The 22,292-nt window shown below is 39.7% G+C and overlaps 2 protein-coding genes across 4 annotated transcripts in view; one reads left to right on the top strand and one right to left on the bottom strand.

Annotated features, from left to right (window-relative positions):
* rnf13 (ring finger protein 13) overlaps positions 1-14,424 on the bottom strand; it is a 40,233-nt gene extending 25,809 nt beyond the window's left edge. The window contains exons 1-4 of one of the 3 annotated variants that reach the window (XM_053321727.1): positions 14,234-14,423; positions 10,757-11,007; positions 10,415-10,495; positions 2,322-2,444 (exon numbers count right to left, since the gene is read on the bottom strand). In XM_053321727.1, coding sequence (XP_053177702.1) covers positions 2,322-2,444; positions 10,415-10,495; positions 10,757-10,870 — 318 coding nt within the window. In that variant the 5' untranslated portion in view covers positions 10,871-11,007; positions 14,234-14,423. Of the gene's footprint in view, positions 1-2,321; positions 2,445-4,961; positions 5,071-10,414; positions 10,496-10,756; positions 11,008-14,233 lie in introns of those variants that run through there. The other 2 variants (XM_053321728.1, XM_053321729.1) reach the window with 2 other exon arrangements.
* Positions 14,425-17,005: 2,581 nt separating this feature from the next.
* Positions 17,006-21,397, top strand: LOC128362239 (protein ANKUB1-like). Its single transcript, XM_053322981.1, has 6 exons — positions 17,006-17,095; positions 17,444-17,587; positions 19,303-19,522; positions 19,701-19,815; positions 19,944-20,864; positions 21,316-21,397. The coding sequence occupies exons 1-6, from the start codon at positions 17,006-17,008 to the stop codon at positions 21,395-21,397; spliced, it is 1,572 nt and encodes a 523-aa protein (XP_053178956.1).
* Positions 21,398-22,292: the final 895 nt, after the last annotated feature.

Below are 22,292 nucleotides of genomic sequence, written 5' to 3'. Positions count from 1 at the left end.
CAATAAAGCGAGAGAGAAAAAAAAGAGAGAGCGAGAGAGAGAGAGCGAGAGAGAGAGAGACTGATTCAGAGACTGAGAAAGACGGCAAATAAAATGGATATAATAAGAGAGAAGGACAGTGAGTGTGAGATTGAATGAACAGAAGAAGCTACAGAGGGGAAAAAAGACAGAAAAGTAAAAAAAACAAAAACTAAGAGACAGAGATGGAAAGAGGTTGACAGAAAGATGCCAAGAGGCTGCATGCTTTCCCCCCATTACTCAGACCTGCTCTCACTCTCTTTTCTCCCTCCTCTACCTCCCTCCTCCTCTGTCCTTTCTACTCGTCTTCACTCTGTTTTACTCTGACTCCAATAAAAACATGAGATTTGAGATGCGTTTAGGGACAGATCTACTGTTTGGACATTTTACTTTTCTACTTGAAGCCAAAAATGAAATAAACAGGAGAAATTTAGCTTTGAATCATTGGCCTTCTGCTACAAATCATCATCAGGAATCAGCAGAGAGTTTGTGTTAATAATGAAACTCAGTAATTCACTTGCTGCCATCTCTATTGGCAAATGTATCAACTGCTCAGACCAAAAAATTGAGTTTTTTCTCATCACAAGGGAAACTTCAAGTATCTGGCAACAATTCATGATGTCTGCAGTTCCTAAAAAAGTCTAAACAGCAAATGTCTTGAAATGAGAGACCTAGAAATGTATCATGAGTCCTTTAATTAAAAACTCCACACATTTTTGTCACGTTCAGGATTAGAATTTTTACTGGGAAACTTACCGATACTGGTATAGAAATATTACTTAGTTCACTTATATGCAAATTAAAATATGATGTCATCTTTTCCTCAATAGCACCACTGTCAATGACCCAGTTCAACTCGAATCCTGGATTCATTTATAATCACTACGGGTGACTTTGCATGGGTTAGTTGGGCTTTAACTGAGTTTTACAGCGAAACCATGACTTTCATTCTTCTCTACCTCTTGTTCATCTTCCTCTGTTGGCATCTATCTCTCCCTCTCCAGCATAACACTCACTTCACCACCCTCTCTGCGCTGCACGTGGCCCCGGTGCCTCACTTGACTAATGGAGATCGGCTCTCGCCACCATTCAGCTGCTTCGCTGACTTATTAGGCAAAGGGAGCTTGAACTCCACATGTCCACAGTAGCAGTGGGAGGATAAAGAAAAGACGGAGGCAGTGGAATGGAATAGATGCTCACACAGGAAATTGTGTTTAGGGAAATGGCCTCTTCCTGTTTTTGTGTCCCAACCAGCTGATCTAACTTCAGAGAAACTGACCCTGAAACACAAAGTATTGATGTGTCTTGAGAGGCAACATACGTCAGTCTGCCTCTCACATACTGTTATAGTTGGGCAGCTGCTGAAATAAATTATGTTTGATTACTTGCAGGTGTTGCAAAGCACTAAAACAGCGTTTCCAGTTTCCAGATAAAATAATCATATTGCTGTCGAGCACTGAAACGTGTTAGATCTGTTTTAGCCATGAGACCAAAACTTCTTAGGCTTAGATACAAGATGGGAAATAAAGATTTGAGATGGGATAAGACTTCAGGATGATACTAGAGATGAGATTGTTGTGATTTACTTAACCATCCTGCCAAATTTGAATGATTAAAAAAAATCGCCATATATATGAAATTAGGCTTCAAAGTTGTGTAAAACTCAGTTTCTTTCTCTGCTCCCAAACGCTGTGGGCATGCCCGCTGAGTTCGCTGAAACCCCACCCCCTACCAAGTGTCACCTGTCAATCAAACTCACCACCTCTACCAGAAACATGGACGATACATCTGAGAGTTTTCTGCTGCTAGCGCAGCTGCTAGCTCGGCAGCTAACTCGGCTGCTAACTTGGCAGCTAACTCGGCTGCTAGCTCGGCGGCTAATTCAGCTAACTCGGCTGCTAACTCGGCGGCTAATTCAGCTAACTGGCTAACTGTATACTGTAGTAGTAGTAGTAGTAGTAGTAGTAGTAGTGTGCGCTGAATGTATTTATACCTCTACAGCAGCAGGAACGGGTTTATGCTAACGCTGCAGTGATTTTCAGATTTTCCGCCCACTAAATCACACAGAACACAGAAATCTTGAAACACAGTTTGTGAAGCCTAGCTCCACAATTCAAATCTAAATGGTTGAAATGCTTTTTACACCTTTTTTAGAAATACATTTATGACCTATTTAATGTGTTCAGAAGAAAATGTCTGAATTCACTTTACACTGTCTTTAATTAATTTAGGACACTAGAGAAACATTTTAATACACAGACGGACAAACACACCAAACATCACTGATTCAAGATTCACTGTACCTTGATGTCAAAGTTGCACTCAAAGCGCTTGATGAGGACGATGAAGGCGCCTGTGAGGTTGTCCCTCGGAGGGGGCTCGATGGGCTCGCACGCATTTTCCGGTCGTGCGCCAATCAGGAAACCCTGCGGGGATGACATCATCAGACATGAGATGAAACAATCATGTTTGTGGTTTGGTGACATGCATCTAACTCACAGCATATTATAAGAGAACAACCGAGGAGTCATTATCTGAAATAATACAGCCAACGTGTCACATGTATTTTACTCCGTGTATGAAGAACAACCCCAAGTCTTTGATTTTACAGAGTGGATCATCTGTTTTCCAGAGGCAATTAATGACTGACTTAAATGTTTTGTTTAACCTGCAATCAGTATTTTTTTTACTAGTTCAGATTCCTGACCCAGAATCTAAGAGCAGCATAATCTGTGTTCAACCTTTGGACTGCTGCTCCCAATTTAACAACACCAATCACAACCACAGATGGAAAAAAACAACTACAAAAAAACAAGAACAAGATGGTGAAAGGGAGTATTGCTGGGCCTTCAGATGTAACACTGACAAATCAAACATGAATTTAACATGGTAATTCATGCATAATGAATAGTTTTCCACTGGAATTAGTTACATTACTGACACGAAAAACTATGTGTTTGTGTGTGTATCCCTCCCTGTGTTTATGACTACACAAGTGCATATGTTGCTTTTGTATTTGCATGTATTACAGAGTCTAATAGCTTTCAAGGATGCTGCTGTTCTCAGTGTGTCAGGATTTCAGTCTGGCCCTTCCTCTCTCTCCCTCTCCCTCTCTCCCTCTCACTTCCTGTCTTAGTCCCATTTCCAACAGCTTTTGAAGTGACTGATGAAAGAGAGATAGTGAGAAGAGGGAGAAAGAGTTAGAGAGGCTGATAGAGTGATAAAGGGAAACAGAACAAGAGTGGAAACTACAAAAAGACACAAATATGGAGGCAAAGACAATTTAGAGATCCACTGGAAACAGACAAAATAGCAAAACTATTGATGAGTGAGACAAAAATAGAAAGTCAAAGAGAAAAAGACACAGGACTGGAAAAGAGAAGGAGCGAATAACCAGTGCAGAGAAATGATGAATAGATGCAGGGAGGAGAGGAGACAAGAGGAGGGAGGGACTTGATGCGATATATATTTCTGAACTGGTGCTCATATTCAAGTGTAACTAACACCACTGTGTGTGTCTGTGTGCCAGGATGGTAGACAGGAAGTGCGAAAATCTCTCTCTCCCTCTCTCTCCCTCCCTCTCCCTCTCCCTCTCTCTCTCTCTCTCTCTCTCTCTCTCTCTCTCTCTCTCTCTCTCCCTCCCTCCCTCTCTCTCTCCCTCCCTCCCTCTCTCTCTCCCTCCCTCCCTCTCTCTCTCTCTCTCCCTCCCTCCCTCTCTCTCCCTCCCTCTCTCTCCCTCCCTCCCTCTCTCTCTCTCTCTCTCTCCCTCCCTCCCTCTCTCTCCCTCCCTCTCCCTCTCTCTCTCTCCCTCCCTCTCCCTCTCTCCCTCTCCCCCTCTCTCCCTCTCCCCCCCTCTCTCTCTCCCCCTCCCTCCCTCTCAGGATGTGAGGGATCACCCGCCAAGCCCCGCCGTCGTCACCTCTGGGTGCCTCCTCCAGTGCAGTCCTGCTTTTTACTGCTCAATGACATCACTGTGCCACTGCCTCACATTCCTACTGACTCTGAAAGCAGAGACAAGAGCGCCCTCTGCCAGACGAAAAAGGATCTACAAGACAAACACCTGCCAGCACTGCAGAGTGAGAGATAGAGAGAAAGAGAGAGACAGAGAGAGAGAGAGAGAGGGAATGCGCAGAGGAGCGGGGTGAAAAACAGGAAATAACTGAGGAAGGAGAAAGGGGGTGGGGGTCCTGAAAACGTGGCCTGAAAGAAACAATGAAATGCTGTCAGTGCGACACCACAAGACTATTGTCCTACAGCTAATTACTATTTTCATTATCAATTATCTGTCTTTCATGTTCTCAATTAATCAATTAGTTGTTTGGTCTATAAAGTGTCAGGAAGTGGATTATTTTTTGTTTTTTTACATTTTTCCATAAAAAAATACTCAAAAGAATGAATAGATTATCAAAATAGTTGGAGATTAATTTAGTGTCTAATCCATTAATCAACTCATCCATCTCACCCTGCACTACAAACTAATATAATATATACTTCCACTATGCTACCAGACTCTGAGCTACGAATGCAGACTATATTTTCTGTTCATTATCCAGTAGTTCCCCCTTTACAGTGAATATGAATTCATGTTGTCTCTATGTGCTGGGAAGGATTCATGTCTATATGGAAGCTGTTAGTTTATCAAAAACAACATCACAAAGAACAAAAGGACAAAGCACGACAGTACACTGTGCTTTAAAGAAAAAATGACAATGACTGAAAAACCAAAAATCACCTCCAATTTTTGTGTTATAACAATACCAACTGAAATTCCCACTATTGCATTGGTCTTTGGACACTTTATGCCACGGTGTCAAAGTCGAGAAGAAAGAGCAAATGAGGTCAAATCACTCATCCAGCATGTGACACTGAAATGGAGAAGCACTTTAACTTACACAGCAGAATGAGTAGATAGAAATAGGATTCTTCCATCAAAAGTAACTTACGATATTATAAGTACATGTAATTGCACTAAGTGTGGGATGGAAATCCAAAACCTCCAGTGTGAAGTGTAAAACTGTCTCAATCAGCTGATAACTATCCAGCAGAACACATTCTTTAATGTTCAGGAAGGATGTGTTATTGTCCAGACTTGAATCTGTCGTCATGCACTCATTCATTCAAACTCAGAGAGATTTTCTGTAGTTGCAGAATTCAAGAGGGAGAAAAGGGGGATTTCTCTGGTGGACTTCTCCAAATTATTGCAGTAATCACATTTAATCCTGTCAGTAAAAACCTCTCTATAGGGCTTGTTTGTAGATTTGGCTGCTGGGTTCAGAAAAGCAAAAAACCCCACAGGAATTAATAACTTGCTCTAGCCTGACTGGGGCTTCCTGTAAGCAGATTAAAGCCTGTGTGACTCCACACTCAAACTCATCGATGTTCAAATTCCCCATTTTAGCCTGCCTCAACTGCTTCAGACAGGAAGCATGTGACGTTATAATATAGAGCTTGCTCAAAGACAAGCAGAGGTCTGCTTTTATCTGTATATCTTGTACCTTTTATCATTACATTATTATTCCATAATTACAAGCCTTAACATTCTTACTGAAGCTTATCCCATTACTGCACTCAACCTGGATCGGAATGCCAGTGAACTGGGCGGCTGCGGTCTAAATGTAAAAAAATAAAAAATAAAAAGTGGGTTTGTTTCTGGGTCACAAGCAGTGAAAATGTAGGTGGGGAAAGTGAGTAAGTTAAGTCTGAGACTTCATCATTAACTCCAGAGAAAGACAGAGTGAATAAATTATACCCACACTCATTTTCAGTATTATGAACTAACACCAAGTCTCCTGCACACTGACTGGAACAGAAATCATTACTACTTGCCGAGAAGCAGTTATGACGAGTTCATAAAATGTACGTGCAGGTCATTACTGTTATTGACCAGAAGCAGACACAAGAAAAAATGACTCATGCAGGTGCATTAGGAAACATCATTAGTCATTTATCTTTATGACAAAACACTGATGAAACCAAAATAAACCTCAGTGTCAAAAGTTGGGTTGACAGACGTGCATCTGAGTGTTTGTCTTCACTTCTCATGTATATTCTGCATAATATTACTTGGAATTGTATAGCATTGGAGACAAATTGTCTGACACACCATCTGTTAATTACATTTTGCCCACTAGAATCAGCTCATTTGGAGCAAAGAAAGGTTGAGGGACCTCTGGGGGACCCCTGCAGGGGGCTGACTATAAACTAGTAGTAATGTCTATGTTACTCCATCTATGAAGTACCAAGAGTGGTACCATTCAATAGACAATCAATAATATATATTTGCCCATATGGGTCCCTGGGATCTTTTTTTTTTTAATCAAATTGGGATCTCTAGTCCTTCTCTGTGCCTTTAAGTTTTCAGAACATGAAACTATCCATCCATCCATCCATCCATTACTTATACCTAGATGTCTTATGTAGGATAAGAGAGGCCTTTGACAAGTCCCCAGTGGACCCCAGAGATAACACAAATACTCACATTCTGGATACACTGACAATTCTGAGTCATTAGACTGTGGCACCAGGGGGAAACCTCACGGTCACAGGCAGCTCGTGCCACATGAAAATGATTCATATATACGTAGGTAGCTGGTTCAAGTATGCAAATTCCTCATGTTTCCATTGCTCAGTGCTTCATGTGGATGAGCATTTCCTGCCACAGTAAACTCTCCAATGAACAAAGCATCCAATTTCATTCAAGTTATTCTGTCTAGGCTTCAATTATGGCCTATTTAAGGAATATTTGAGATAAAATAATAGGTCATATAATCAATTAGTTTTGTCGACAGAAATGTAATCAGCAAATGTTTTGATAATGTTTTTCTAGCAAAAATTACAAATATTTTCCAGTTCCAGCTTCACTTAGCTGTAAAGATTTGCTTTTTGTCTTTGTCTTTTGTGATTGTAAACCGATAATAATATGAGGATAGCTCCACTCTTCGTTACTCCTGACTTATTTTACATACTTAATTTTCACTTTCACATATTTGTGAAGGAAAACGTGTGTATTTTCAGGGACTTTACCACTGTTCAAACTGCACCAGACAAACCACAAAGACTTTCCATAGCATCTCTTCTCAAACTGGGTCTACACATCAACCTATAATTGTGGAACTGAACGTGGGCACAAAAAAATGAAGTAAAAACAAAAAGCCTAAAACCCAAATGCCTTGTCCAAAATGTGGCTGCAAAAAAGGGAACACGGTTATTTTAAGCTGGGTGTTGATTCTTGGCCAGCGCCATGTTTAAATAAATAAAATCTCACAACCCTGAACTGCTTCCACACTGTGTGAGCCTCTTCTGCACATCATTCCTCTTTCTCTCAAACTTTAGTATCTAATAAAGGCAAAAAATCCCATAAATTATGTCAAAAAACATTTTGTTGTCCACCATGAGTCACTTTCTGGTGTGATTTTTTTCTGAGTTTAAATTCAAACTTGAAAAGCCTAATTATGCTCCATATTTACTCCCTGTTCATCTCTGACATCAAACTACAAAACTGTACACGTCAGTAATTAAACGAAGCATAACTGTAGCATACTGTGGATGTGCACAAGCTTGCAGTGCCCGTGCTTTGAGACCCTGAAGCAACTCTGAACACAGCCCCGGTTGTGTAAGTGGAAACAGGGGAAGCTCTGTTTGAAGCCTCGGACCCTGTGGGGAATCCTCAAGAAACAAACAGTTTTGAGCTGCCTTGTGATACCAGAGGTTTCTTCAGGCGTTATACAGCTGCAGTATTGCAACATTTGAAGTGGGTTTACTCCACAATACTAAAAAAAGCCACCACTCCACATTAAGAAATGACTTATTACATATCGATTTTGTTGGAAAATCACTTCTTTAAGATGCACTGAGGCTTGTGTCTTGCAGGTTGCATTCCATTTGCATGATTTTTTGCAAAGGTGCGCCTCCTTCCGTGTATGCACATTTATGAAAGGATTGTGCAAATGACAAGTGGAGACACATTTTGTTAAAATATGTCTGATTTATGTATTCATTTGGATTTACTAAGAGTCACAGCAGGTGCAAATTGTGCTGGTAAAAGGGAAGGATGTGGTGGGGGTGATACCTTTATTCAACATAAATCTAAGAATAAGATTTTTTATTTTTAACTTTTCCTAGAATTTTGTGACCATAACCTGACACCCAAACTATATTATTATCACGTTTGACCAACAAAGCAAACCATCAGCATCTCCAGTTTGGAAGATGCAAAGTCATTCTCTATTGAAGCCATAATATGTGATGACTGTGATGATATTTTACATGAAAAACTTGCTTATCGCAACTGCAAATCAGAGCGGCTGTCTCAAACAACTAGCTGCTGACCAGACACAGACGTGGGCCAAGTGAGGGAGATGTGCTGTACGGATTGAGTTTGGCCCTCGGGGAGTAGGGCAGCATGTCTGTCTGCACGGCACACAGCTAGACAGCAGCAGGGAAAGCAGAGGTGAAAAATATAGACACAGAGATTAGATGAGAACTGAAGACAGAGAGACTAAGCCTTTTCTCAGCTTTCATAACACATAATCTTACATAAGACTACACTACACACTCACTCACATAAAGCAACATGACTATATGCCATAATCCCTGCTGTTTGTCTGAACTGAGGTGACGTGTTACTCACGAGAGGCCTAAATAAATATACTGTACATGTAATATACTCAGAATGTGATGCTACTGTATTTTTGTCTCACCACAGTGATTAGACAGAGCATCCTAGCAGTTTATCAGTCAACAACTAAGTCCTGTAATCATTTTTAAATTACTTGCACAGTGGATGACCCAGTTTATATCATTTAAACTGACAGTACCCCTTTTAGGGACACATTGCATCCATAGTTTTCTGTTGTTCCTTAAACTGACATTGACATTCTGAAGAAGTGAAGAAGTGGCCAACCTCCTCTAAAAAGTCATGTTCAAAAAAGGGAAAATGAAAGAATCTTTCTGATGTTAGATCATTTTTCTCAACCAAAAAAAGGGTGTGTTCACCCTTTAAAGTCATCTTCAAATTTTACAGTGTGAGACAAACATTAGCAATTACAATAATCTCAACCAGTGCATCAATTCCTAAAATATACCATGAGGTCACATCTGATACATCTGACAGTGCCAAAATTAGTGGTCAGACTGGCATAATACTGTCATGATGTTAAACATAGCATCCTTAAATCCAGACAAGTGCCAGTAATTATGAGTGTACACAGCCTGCACATACACACAAACACAAAACAAGGCACAAAGTATTTCGCCATCAGCGAGCCTCTGTGTGCCAAAAGCCTTTGTGCAACAACAACTCGGCTCTTGACTGAGAAACGCCACAATGGCCAGCTTAGATAGCAGACATGAATCATCCCTACTGTTTGTGAGCTTTGTGGATCAACCAATGTGTGTGGGCATACAGAAACTTCTCAACAACACACATCATTACAATACTCAGCAGCAATGCTGGGGAGAAGTTTTGACGGCATGTTAACGAAGCTGCTTCAAAGTGTGACCAGAGTGTAATTTACGTGCCCTCTGAGGTCTTTTCTACAACGTGCGCTCTTGTGTAGTTCTGAAGTGTAGCTGGCTCCTGCAAAGACACACACTCACAAACCAAGACTTTGACTTAATTAGAAAAAGCATTTTGAATGTTTCTCAGCTGATTACAATTAAAAACTTTTCTGTTAAGTTCACAAAAATGACAAATATTGTCTTTTACCAGCATATGATCATTTAAAATGCAGCTGTCGAGTGTTGCAAATGTATTAGGTAATAAAATCAGGCTCCAGTCTTTCCTCTTTTATTCTCACGTAATACAGATTGTGCCTTTATTTCCTTGCAAGTTGTACAAACAGTGACCACATTCAACACTCAATGTTTTTTGTTTTCCATCCTTTTTCAAATTTTTTGCTTCTTTCAACAGTAAAAAAAAAAGTTCATCTTAATTTTGTTCACTTTCTAGCACAAACTGTACAGTATATCATTTTTCCCTCAACACAAAAAAACACTCAGCCGGGAATATCTGCTCCCTGGTTATCCACTTTCTTTCGCTTTCATGTGATGATGGTTAAAATTTCATTCAGAGATGGGGTGCACAGGTGGTAGAGTGGTTAAGAGCGCATACCATATACGCAGCGGACCCCGGTTCGAGTCCCGGCCGGCGGACCTCTCTGCATGTCACACCCCCCCCCCCCCCCCCCCCTCTCTCTCCTGTAATTTCCTGTCTCTCTACTGTCAAATAAAGGCATCTATACCAGAACAAATCTTTAAAAAAAATTTATTCAGAGGAACTGTATAGTGGAAACCTACCAGAAAACCTGGTGATTTGTAGGGACTTGCCAATCACACGGAAGTTAACAAACCAGCTCATTTTATAAGCCAGCCCAACAACTGACCCTTCTGCACTCACCTTCAGTCCATCGCTAGGCAACCGGTACCCAAATCGTGCAGGAAGATCATCAAAGTTCTCTGTTTTGTTGTCAAACGAGTACTGAAAGATGGGAAATAAATTTGAATTACTTTTAATTTTTAGATATTTCATGAAGAACCAGTGCATCATCACAATTAATGGGCAGTAACTTCATTTAATTGAGTGACAAATTTAATCATAGAAGTTGATTGAAATGATTTAATCGCAAAACACATGCATGTCATGCTTTACCAATACTTGTTATTGCTGATTGACATCCCAATGATGGAATAACTGTATTACACTGTTTTATTACAAGCATCTGTAATAAGAGTTACTCACAGCAGCGATGTCGGCTTCCACAGGCAGCAGATTGAGGAAAGCAAAGAGCTGGACGGTGAAGATGGTGTAGATCTGCGTGGCCGACAGCATCAGCATTCCCAGGGACAGCAGCATCTTGGCATCACGTTACAACCCTCAGCTGCTGTGCCACTCACTCATAAACATACACAAGCATAAACACACACACGCACACACAACCACACACGCTGGCCTGCAGCAAAACCCCCGAACGCCGCCCGCTGTCGTCACACCTAGAAAAGACACAAGTGTTTTGTGCATATGTGAAACCTTTACTCAAGTTTATTTAAATGTATACACCTCCACTAATTAGATTGTCAAGTTTATATAAAAGGCACCCATTCTTCAATCACGTCATGAAAACATCCACTATTAAAATGTTTAAAAATCTTACAAATAAAGCAGATAAAACCAGGAACACAAAGTTTAACCTGCGGTAAGCTAGTTTACAGCTGGTGCACATTAGGATTTTGGATTTCTCTACTAGCAGTATAATTATAGGAAAATTAGCTGCTGCCTTTTCCACAAGCAGACCCAAGTTTATGGTGAGCTACGACAAAAACGTTCATATGCAGATTTCTATGTTGGTTGAATGTCTGCTTATTGGCTCCATAAGAGAAAAATGCTTCTATTTTTGACTCCTAGCACTAGTTTTGTCAAACAGATTAGCTCTACTGGGGTTGAGCCGTCACCTCGGTGGACTGTGTGATGCTTTTTTCAGATGTTTGACTCGTGTTGATCGCTGCAGCGGCTCGCCGTCTAAACCTCGCTCTGATCCAATCCTATCGTCTGGTCTGTCAATTATCTCAATCCGCGTGTTTACACCCTCTGAAGGCTGGTGTGAAGTGGAATTTCAGCTTGCAGAACACATTTGGAGAACACACGCAACCTAAATTTCAATACTTGAACTCAGGCTTCTGCAACAAAGAGGAACTTGTGGCTGACTAGTCTGTACAATTTAAGAGAAGAGAAGCCTGAACACCTCAACAAGCATTCAGCTCCCCACTTTTAAACAAGTTATAGAGAGTATCTGAAGAGAACTATGAAGTAGGGTGTGTATATTCTGGACTAAGTATTTTCTTTCTCCTGAATACTGATTTTCACAACACAACAAGAGCAACACAGACTCTTCAGAGAAATGAACAAATAAAAGTTTGATAGGTTTTTCCTTTGAGTAATCTATCATTAGGCTTCTCCCTTTTTTCAATGTCAGCACTACCTTGCTGTTAGGTCCTGTGTGTGTCTTTTCTGTTTCTTAGCCAGCCACTTGCCACATAGAGATTGAAGAGAGCTGCTGTGGGCCTAACATCGCCTTACATGAAGGGTACAATCTCATGAAGTGGAGGCAGCATGTGATCAGGTCAGGAGAACAACAGCTAAAGGCTTGCAAGGCTTTAGACCAATAAACTGTTGTCAAGCTGCAAAGTAGGAAAGTACTATCTAAGTATTATTGACATTTATTCATTATTTTTTTATTCAAAGTACTCTATACGTAACAGGTTTGCAAGCAGGGGCAGAAGTGTCTACAGATGTGAGTCGATTAGTTATCTCCTAAATAAAGAGATTCACAACATTTAAATTTGTGCTAATATCCAATGACAAATCATACCCAAGATTATTCCAGTTAATATTAATGTGTTTCATTTTATTTCAAAGCTGCCACATGTTCACTTTACATAAGTGGAATGTACCTATTTTACTGTAACAGAGATGCTTGGGCCAGATGGCGATATCTGAAAACAGCTTTACTACATTTATTACTAAACACTCCACTGAGTCCAAGAATATACAATCGATGAATTACTCAAATGAAGAAAGCTATTTGGCTTTTGACAGAACTATTTCAAGCACATTGTTCTTTAATCTTTACTGAAGCACCATTGAAAAGTTTTCCTACAACATGTGAACTCAACTGTCTTAGTGTTTCCTCAAATGAGAGTGTGGTTTTATAAATCCCTTCAATTTTCAGGGAGGATTTAGAGCAAATTTGAACTGTATTCATTCAAACAATAATTGTCACATTAAGAAAAAGATGCCTTTTTATAACTGAAATAATTAAAAACAGGTAACTATGTACTAGTAATTAACAAATCACTCATTCACATATCAAATCAAACCAGCTGTTGCCAAAACTGACAACTTTACTGATATATCCTGCACCCTCTTTCTGAATATTACCAATTTTAAGGTATTTTAAAGAATTCATATCTATGTTATCTGCCTGGTCTTCAAAATGCAGTTGTTACTTTAAAAGTACTGAGGTTCAGTTACAAGCCCTAATCACATCTGTGAAAAATGGGGCTTTGTTACGTAACCTTCCATCCCTACTGTCCTACTAATACCACTACTGCTGCTACTTTTTACAAACACAGCCTTAGAAACTGAGCACCTCGAGTACTTCCCATGAGGTAACATTCAGACACGTCTATTAGTGTGTCTCCATTTATCTACCCATACTATCCCAATACTGACAACCAGGGTTAACCAGTGTTTAAAACAAACAACCCATCGTGAGGGCAGAGAGAAAACAAATAAGTTTACATTCAAACTAAATATAAAAAATGTATCCAATATTATTATATTTGTGTACTTACTGTCGCATAATACAGTAAATGTTTTGGAAAATGAATTCAGAAACAGTTTTTTCTTTATACAATGATCTAACTGGACAGTTTAGCTTTGGCAGAATTCACAGCCTAAAAATCATGATGCATCATCATGCTGATACAAAATTACTGGCAATGGAATATTACTATAAAAGCTTCCTGCTCAACAGTTCAGCAAAATCACTGACTGCTGACACACTTCTGTCATCCTACATCATTTCCTTGAATAAATTCGACCTACACTTGTCAATGTACATATTGTAAATATGTCTTCAAAAAACACTTACAACCTGCAGGGTGTCATTTGTGTCCATTATTGACAAAAACAGTAACGTTTGTGACTTAAAGCAAAATCTACACACACACAAAACTATCATTCAGGTCAAACCTGTGTAGCAGTCAGCCAAAGACATACTTAAGTCAAAGACATATTAAACTGAGATTGGGTGACACTGAGGGGAAGTGAAAACTACATCACTCATGACAAATCTGGGCCGATGGTGACTAAACATCAAATGACATTTATTGAGAAAGAAACAGCAATGTGTGGTCATTGCAAGCTTACAGAGGTTAAAACAGGAAAATGACAAAGCATAGGATCAGCAATACACAGTAATTAAACCATAAATCACACATCATCGTTAACTTTATTACACTAAATCTCACTGACACGTTAGCCTGCGGATACAAACAAGCAAAATGACATCAATAATAACTCAAGTGATACTGAAAAGTGCTGTCAAATAGCTACAGTTTTTAGGGTGTAGCAGGACACATAAATAAATCAGTTTGCAGCCGCGCTAGCATAGTGCTGCTAACACAGGCAGCTAGGTGGTGTGTCGCGGGTGTTTACCTTTATTTCTGCCTGGAGGTCTATCTTATCCGGCGATTTAGGTGCTGACAATGACATCGCCTTCCTTTACTGTATGTCGAGTGAAGGAATATGTGCAACAGCAGAGATTTTGCGTGGACTTCATGCCGTTTGAACGGTCTGTCAGAGAGTATAGTATAATAATCCGCTCGGCTAGCTTCTTCTCTCCTTCATGATGCGGGAGCGCAAACTTCCGCCACACGCAGACTCAGCTCCTGATTGGACGAGCTGGCTGTCAATCATTCTGTTCCGGACGTGACTCCGGACGTAAACATATCCACGTGATGACACAAACAACCACTTGTGTGGTCACATGAACTACCTGAACCGAGCAGCCCAGCCTGTATTTACAGCTTTATTACTGCTGAATCAGGGCTGCGGAACATATATATTTAAGTAGAAATAAGTATATTGTCCTCTGTCCCAAACGCTGTCATACTCACCTGCTCCAAAAACACTTGTACATCTCTAGCTCCCTCTATACCCTCTGTAGTGAAACTGATGCATTTTTTGTTGCGTGGAGTAAGTTTAAAGGTTTGTGACATTTCGGTTACGATTTTACAGTTGATATAGTCTGAATATTCAGAAATCATGACAGAAAAGTGAAATCATACTAACTTCCATTTTCTACTGGTTACAAATATCCAATCACCGATTCTATTTCCGTGTAGTATCTTTTTTTCCCTCAGTGCTACGTTATGCAGTCGTGGAGTTTTGATCATTTAAAACATTTATTTGAAAAATCAAGGAGCTAAAACTTACAAATATAGCCATTTTTGCATCAGTTACTGTTTGATCATGATAAATGTTTATGGTTGTAGTGCATGTTTACTGGAATAGTTTTCTGTATTGCTTCTTTTATTTAAGTAAAAGGTCTCTGAGTACATCTTTATCACTGGAGATCCATCACTGCCAAGCACAACTCACTCTTTATTTAAAATCCATATGTGTTTTTTTATTTGTGCACCAAGATCAGAAATCATCAACCTGTAGATCTGTAACAATTAAAGGGTATTGAGAAACTCACTCTTTGCTCCCTTGCAACCAGGACTGAACTTATAAACCCTGACATAGCTGAAGACTTTAAAAGGTCAAATGCAAATTAGAAGTCCCTAGTAAAACTTTATAGAAGAACTGTTAAAGTCTATCAAAGAACATTTCAAATTACTGTAACATTCCCTCAGCACAGAGCGAAACCCCTCGGTAGTTCTTTTGTCTCTCACTAAACAGCAGAGAAAGGAGCTGACGTAAGACTGTGCTGGGGTTGGGGCCATGTTTCCAAGTGGGGTCCCACATAAAACTGTATGAACTTATACTACTGTAAGTAATTTTGGTTATAAACAAAATGAATAGCATGTGTCAGTAGCATGTTCTTTCCCTGCTGAACTTTTTACCTTATCAGAATCTGAGGGTTGTTGTATCCTGTGCAGATTGTAAGACCCCTTGAGGCAAATTTGTGATATTGGTTATGTAACAACATTGTCAGTTTCAGACAAGTTTGTTGAACCCTTTGTCATATGTTAGCCTACTGCACAAATACAGTCTTGTATTTTCAGTTGAGTACTGGAGCAGAATCAGCGATGAGAAGTACAATCCAGATGCTCCATTCTGTTGTGAAATGTTGTTTTGAGCTCAAGCTGTCATGTGTCACCCTGTCTTAAGGCCATGTTTTAGTTTTTTCCCATTATTCAGTTCTGCACTTCCTTTTTTACTTTGATGTCTAACCCTCCTCTCCTTTCAGATGCACTTCCTGCCCTTGTATGTTTCCCTTTCCTTTCACCGTCATTATCCCCTAATGTCATCTACGTGTGTCTAATTGTCCTCTGCTCCCTGTGCCAGATCATCTTAGCCCTTTGTTGCATGTGTTCCAGCCTTTGTACTCCTAGTGATAGAATGTGTTTGTTTTTCAATTCTGGATCTGATTTTTGACTTAGCCTCTTCCTTGTCCTTTATATTTTGTTTGCGTCTTCTGACTGACTCTCTGTGTACCGAACCTGCCTAGCTCAGCTTTTTGGAAACTCTGAATTGTCTGTGAATCGTGGATTTGGGTCTATTCCTGGTGTGTCAGAAAACCTGTCACAAGCACAATTTTTGCTTGGTCAGATGTGCTTATGAAGACATTGTACCTCTCCGTAAACATTTCCTCAGATGATAATTTCTTAACTACACCTAAACTTTGTGACTGAAGTCCAGGCACATGTTGTGATGTCTTATTGCTGCTGTATTTTAATGTTGTAATAAAGAGCCACGTGAATTACTGACTGAATTTGAACATTAACATTCCCAGGATGGAGGGAGGAAAAACAACCATGTAATGAAGGCTTATATCAAGGCAGCCCCAAGTGTGTTTTTCTTTTAAAATTACACTACTAAGCATTTTCACGGAAAATTCCATACTATTGGTTGAGACAAATTTTGAATCTGATGAAACGGTTTCAAATCCTAATTGGATAATCTTTTTAAAGAATCTCATGTCAACAAGAAGTTTAGTCAATATTAATCAGCACCTGTACAGCTTACATTTTAGAAATTTAATTTCTTAAAAGCAACCGATGAATAATTTGACTCTAAAAACAGAATTTATAGAGCTCCCACTTTACAAAGTATTCTCCCTTCCCTTCCCAAGTTTTCCCACCCAACTCCTGCCCCCCTCCCTACTGTGACTCTGCCGCTAAACCCCTCAAACACTCCTGACCGGTCATAGCACCACACAGGATAGGACGCAGAAACAGACGGAGGACAAATGTCCCGACCATGAGGGTCTTTATCTGCTTTGAGGGCTCTTGGGAGTCTTTTGACGTTCCTCCAGATCAGACTGTGGGAGCCATGAAGCAGATGATGAAGGTAATAGAAACTCCAGTGCTGACCAAGAGCCTTAACTGTTAATGGTTATTAGTTCATTGACAAGTGTTGACTTTTGCAATACAGCCTGATGTTTGAAAGAATTGCAGATGGAAAAGTGTTGAATGGATTTTCTACACAATTGTTATAAAGATTTCTTGTATTAGGTGCAAGATTATGCATTGCAGGATTTTTTACATTTTTATTTGTGTGAAATGGTGCAAGACTTTTTTATGATGAGAAAAAAGCCAAATCTCACCATCAGCTCACGCCCATAGTCCATGCATGCATGTCTTGCATGTGATATTTACTGTATGGATCCATAAACTCCCACTCTGTTTGTTTCTGTAGGACAACTTTCTTGTACAGCTGTCCAATGACAAGCAGGTCAGACACTACCTAGAGTTGAGCTATGCTGGCGCAGCACTGCAGGACAGCTGGGCTCTATGCGACGTGGGCATCACAAGTGGCAGTGCCATCCGATGCCTGATAAAGGTATTAAAACGTCACAAGGGTTAAGAATTTTGGAGCTGTGTTAGGATTTGCAGTAAATACAATCAGCTTACAATGATTCACACTGAGACAGGATGATGAAGGGCATCTTTGTTTTACACATCAGAAGCTTTTTTTTGAAGTCCTTTTACATAAAAGGAGATAGCAGTGGAGTGTTTGCATTTAAACCTGTTTTCTTTGCATAAAGATTAAAGATGTAAATGTTAATTCAGAAAAAAATTAAGTACTTTTGTACGTTAGAAATTTGAATAAGTAATGCTACAATAATGTTCAAAACATTTTATGGAAGGGAACTTACTTTCCAACTTACTAGTATTAGACCCCCCAAAGAAAATGTTTGGTTTAATTTGATGAGTTTCAAGGAAGGTCAGCAGTCATTTCTTCTCCTGGAGCTAGTGCATCTTTTCAGTAAGGTGGATGCTGCAGATCTACATTCACTACATACTATCACTAATGGTGCACTGATATGGAACTATGTGTTCCAATGTGAGCGGCAGCTTGTAAGGAAATTAGTTTATGGCTGTCTGACATTTTTAGTTTGTTACTGGGATTTTAGTATCGGGGCACATTCCAGGCTCGTCACTAGGCAACTTTGTGAAAAAGTTGACAGTGCTTGTATGTGTGCATGTGCGTCCCTGCACTGCTATGGTCATTGTTTACCATCCTCTCATAAAAATAGCTGTTTTCTACGATGTTTCAGTCACTCTCCAGGCTACTTTTTTACACCCTATCCTGACACTGACTTCACATTGACATTACTCGTCTTTGGTTTTCTTTAAGATACATTTATGTCCACTTATCTCACTTGTTCCACCTTTGTTTATTTAATTCTCATCACCAATCCACCATCATCAAATGATTATAGTAAAAATAAGGCATCACCCAGCGTCCTCCAACATGTACATTTGCAGTCAAAATCTTTGGTATGTAAGATGATAAAATATGCAAACAGCTCCTGAAGATTAATCTACATCTCTATTGATACTAACAAACTTCTTTTGCATTAATTTTCGCTTTAGAAAGTAACATCTTGGTTTCTGGGTTATTCAGAAATTCAGAACATTTTCAGAAGTTATTTGGATGTTGTAGAAAACCTGTTTCTTGAAACCGGTCCTAGACACCACGGACAGAATCTTAGTCAATACAAAATGTATTAATATAGTACATTTACTGAGCAATGCAATTCAGTGTGCATTGCAGCTATGATGGAAATGTGTTGAAAATGCAAAAAAACAAACACAACCCAAACAAAAAAGTTGCATTTCATTGCAAAACGCAAAACTCAGATGCAGACTGCACATGTGCAACTGTTACAGTTGTACAACTGTGTAACTACTGCATTATTTTAAAGTGAATTGAATATATTTGGAGTCTGGCACTTATTCTTATGTATATAATATCAACCACAGTGTGGCAGCAAACTACAATATCACTGATGATGCCATTGATGATGAAATGCTATGTAGCCCTCCCTCTTTACTTGTGTACAACTTTGATTATATCTCTACATTTAGCACACATCAAAACAATAATTCATATGATATAATAGTTTTAATGTGATACTTGTTTAAAAAAAGTTTTAATGAGCTAAAAACAATAGATTAACATTGGCTATGGCAGGCATTCATGTTTTGTCCTCTGTCTCTCTCTTGTTTAATTAACCACAAGGCTGCTGTGTCATTATAATTATTTTTCAGAGTGAGCAGAAGCCTGTGATGTGCGTGTTCAATGCTGTGACAGGAAAAACCATATCAATCATGGGAAGTGTATCTCTCCTGTATTATATGTCTGTGGCCAGACTGAAAACTGTGGTGTCTGTGCAGAGCGGCCTCCCTGTCAGCACATTTAGATTCAGCACGTCTACTGGTGTTGAACTCTATGACTGCAACCAACTGCGAGACTACGCCATCGAAGTCGGTATGCTGCTGCTGTCTTACATTGTTAAAACTTTTGTGAAAATTTTAATAATAAATGTAATCATTTCACAAAAGACTAGATTTAACATAATTTCATGGTTTCTGAATCATTATATCGCTTCATATTATAAAGTGTATTGTCTAGGATGTTCATACAGTTTTTTTGTCCTGCAACCTAGGCACTACTCTCCGTTTGGACACGTGGGATGGGTGGGTGGAGTACCTCCAGGGTTGCCTCTTTGGCCACAGATTGACAGTCCAGAGTCACCTATCAGAGAAGAGGCCTGTAAGGAGGTCAGACATTCCCCATGTGAGAAAACATGTGACAGAACTGTTGTAATATAGGTTAAGTTAATATCCAATCACATAAAACATTTTTATTTAGCCTGTTCCAGGTGAATCTGCTATTCTTGCTGTTCCAGGTTTCAGCTGCGGGTAGCGCTGTACATCGCTGCCTTTTTTGGCCACCTGGAACTGTCAAGCTGGCTGCTGGAGAGGGGGGCACGTGCTGAGGAACCAGTGGGTGTCCATCCATACCGCCAGTGGTGCCACCAAACCGCCCACCATGACACAGGAAAGTGTCCCATCCATGTAGCTGCAGAGAATAATCAGCTCCTCATTCTTAAACTCTTTGTCACCAGGAACCTTTTGACCTTGGCTTGTCGGAATCCTGGGGGTTGTGACCCATTGAAGATTGCCATTCAGCATGGCCACAGGGATAGCGTGTGCTATTTAGCCAACAAGCTGTGCTCTGTAGTATCCCTGCCAAATATGTCCCTGCCCATGCGTATCTACCTCCAAATAAAACGCTGGGTGAGTTTGGGACAGAGAAGAGTGGCATCCAGTCACAACACTCCCTTAAAAGCCACATTGGGGGACATCTTGCTTGTTGATGGCTTCAACCAGCCAAAGATGTCCTCTAAATCCAGGAAAGCGGGGACCAGACCAAGTAGAGTACTCAGACCCAAAGCTTTGCATCCCTTACCACCCATCAGCACCATACTTCCAGTGTCCCTTCTCCACTCTAAAAGGATATCTCAGCATCTACACAGCCTGCAGTCTGTGAACCCTGGTGACTTTAAAAAGATGCAGGAAAAGCACAAGCCATGGGAAAAGAACAGAAAGAATGACCTAGTGGATGAAATCAGTCAGGGAGACAGCTGCCTTCCCAGAGGCAAGTTTTCTCTTCCACCTATCACTGGAGAATACACCCCCTGCTGGCAGATGTTTGTCGGTGCATCATCAAACTCATCCCAAATCCTGACTGAATCTATGAAGTCCTTCTCTCATAGTGATGGAAGAACACCAAGAGAAAATGCCATACACTGCTTGACTGTAGCCAGGTCTCTATCCTTTGTACTGTATATTTCTATTTATGTGAAATAAAAGCAACTTGTTATACTACTGGTAAAAAAAAATCTCTTTTTCAACTACAGGTGTATTGATTGCTCTCACTAGATAGGCAATTCAAAACTGTAAAAGATAAAAATGACAAAATATTTCAAAATGAAAGGTGCTGTACGTGTAATTTTAACTTTAAGATTGTCAGCCTCTGTCATACACTACAAATACATTTTGTGATGAATATCTTTATGGCACAAAAGAAGTTTGCCTTACCACATGACACATTATGAGGTTGCTCCATTTATTCCAGTTTCCAACAGAGGGAATGGAGAGATAGCAGACATTGCATAACATTTTCAGAATGTAAACAAATGCTACATATAAGAGTTTAATGTGTTGTGTGTAATATACTGATTGTTTCTTTTTTCTTTTTCTTTTTTTTAAATATAGCACCTTCACAGAGAAGCCTTGGCTGAAGCAGCTGAGAATAGCACAGAAACTGGCCAGGAAGCGTATCCAGACTACAGCTTGATACTTATGGATCCAGGACTAGACATTCAAGTCCATCCAGATCTATCACCCATCACCCATGACTGTTGTGGATATCCCATCAGCAACTTCCTGAAACATTGTGAATGATGAAGAATCCCTCAGAGTGACAACTGAGAATTGAATCTCAGGCTTGCCATGTCAGTGAAAATCACACCCCGCCCTGTATTCATTTTCAAATATCTAGCTATTTATTGGTCTTCATTAAACAACAGAGAGATAGATAGTCATGGACATAACATAGAGAGTTTGACAAAAGTCCAAGTAAGGACTGGCCTTGTAGTATAAATGACTTTCCTTGGTTGAAATTCAGGGATAAGGGTGCACTGTATTTATTGAATAGCAATGTGTTAATATGTACTTTTTGCCATATGAACACTTGGCTGTTTATTACAATTAAGACAAAATAAAGAATATACAGTGTGCAATTGTCTTTTTTGGCTATAATAAACACAATGTTTAAAAAATAAACACTCACATATATACCATCTCGCTCTCTCTCAAAATCACATAAAACCTCTAACAAATCTTTTCACTTTCCTAACTCTTCTTTACATTTGTCTGTGAGAAAAAACACATTATATTCAAGGCAAATTCTCAATGAAATTCTCATTTTCACATCTTTTGGTTATTGAATTAAGTTTTCTGTCACACACGATCAGTCTGCAGCTACATTAATACTTTACTTAATCTTTTGGTTACTGGCTGCTTGTAGGTATGTTTGTCGTGGTTACTTGGCATCAGCTGATGCAGTCTTGGATACTACAGGAATTAATGTTTTCAGAAAACTCTGAAAAAGATAAGAACACTGGCCTAGATGCTCTCTTTGCTGGAAATAATTCTAATAATGGAAGTGCCTTTGAGCAAAGCAGTAAATA

Source organism: Scomber japonicus, chromosome 7 (genome assembly GCF_027409825.1).
Source record: "Scomber japonicus isolate fScoJap1 chromosome 7, fScoJap1.pri, whole genome shotgun sequence".
Taxonomy (NCBI): Eukaryota; Metazoa; Chordata; class Actinopteri; order Scombriformes; family Scombridae; genus Scomber; species Scomber japonicus.
This window is presented reverse-complemented; position numbering and strand designations above follow the sequence as displayed.

Bases quoted from the DNA above. Each gene is read 5' to 3' on its own strand.
- LOC128362239 (XM_053322981.1), top strand. From the start codon at position 17,006: ATGAGGGTCTTTATCTGCTTTGAGGGCTCTTGGGAGTCTTTTGACGTT. The intron at 17,588-19,302 runs GTATTAAAACGT...ATTATTTTTCAG, and splicing joins CCATCCGATGCCTGATAAAG to AGTGAGCAGAAGCCTGTGAT. The intron at 19,523-19,700 runs GTATGCTGCTGC...CCTGCAACCTAG, and splicing joins AGACTACGCCATCGAAGTCG to GCACTACTCTCCGTTTGGAC.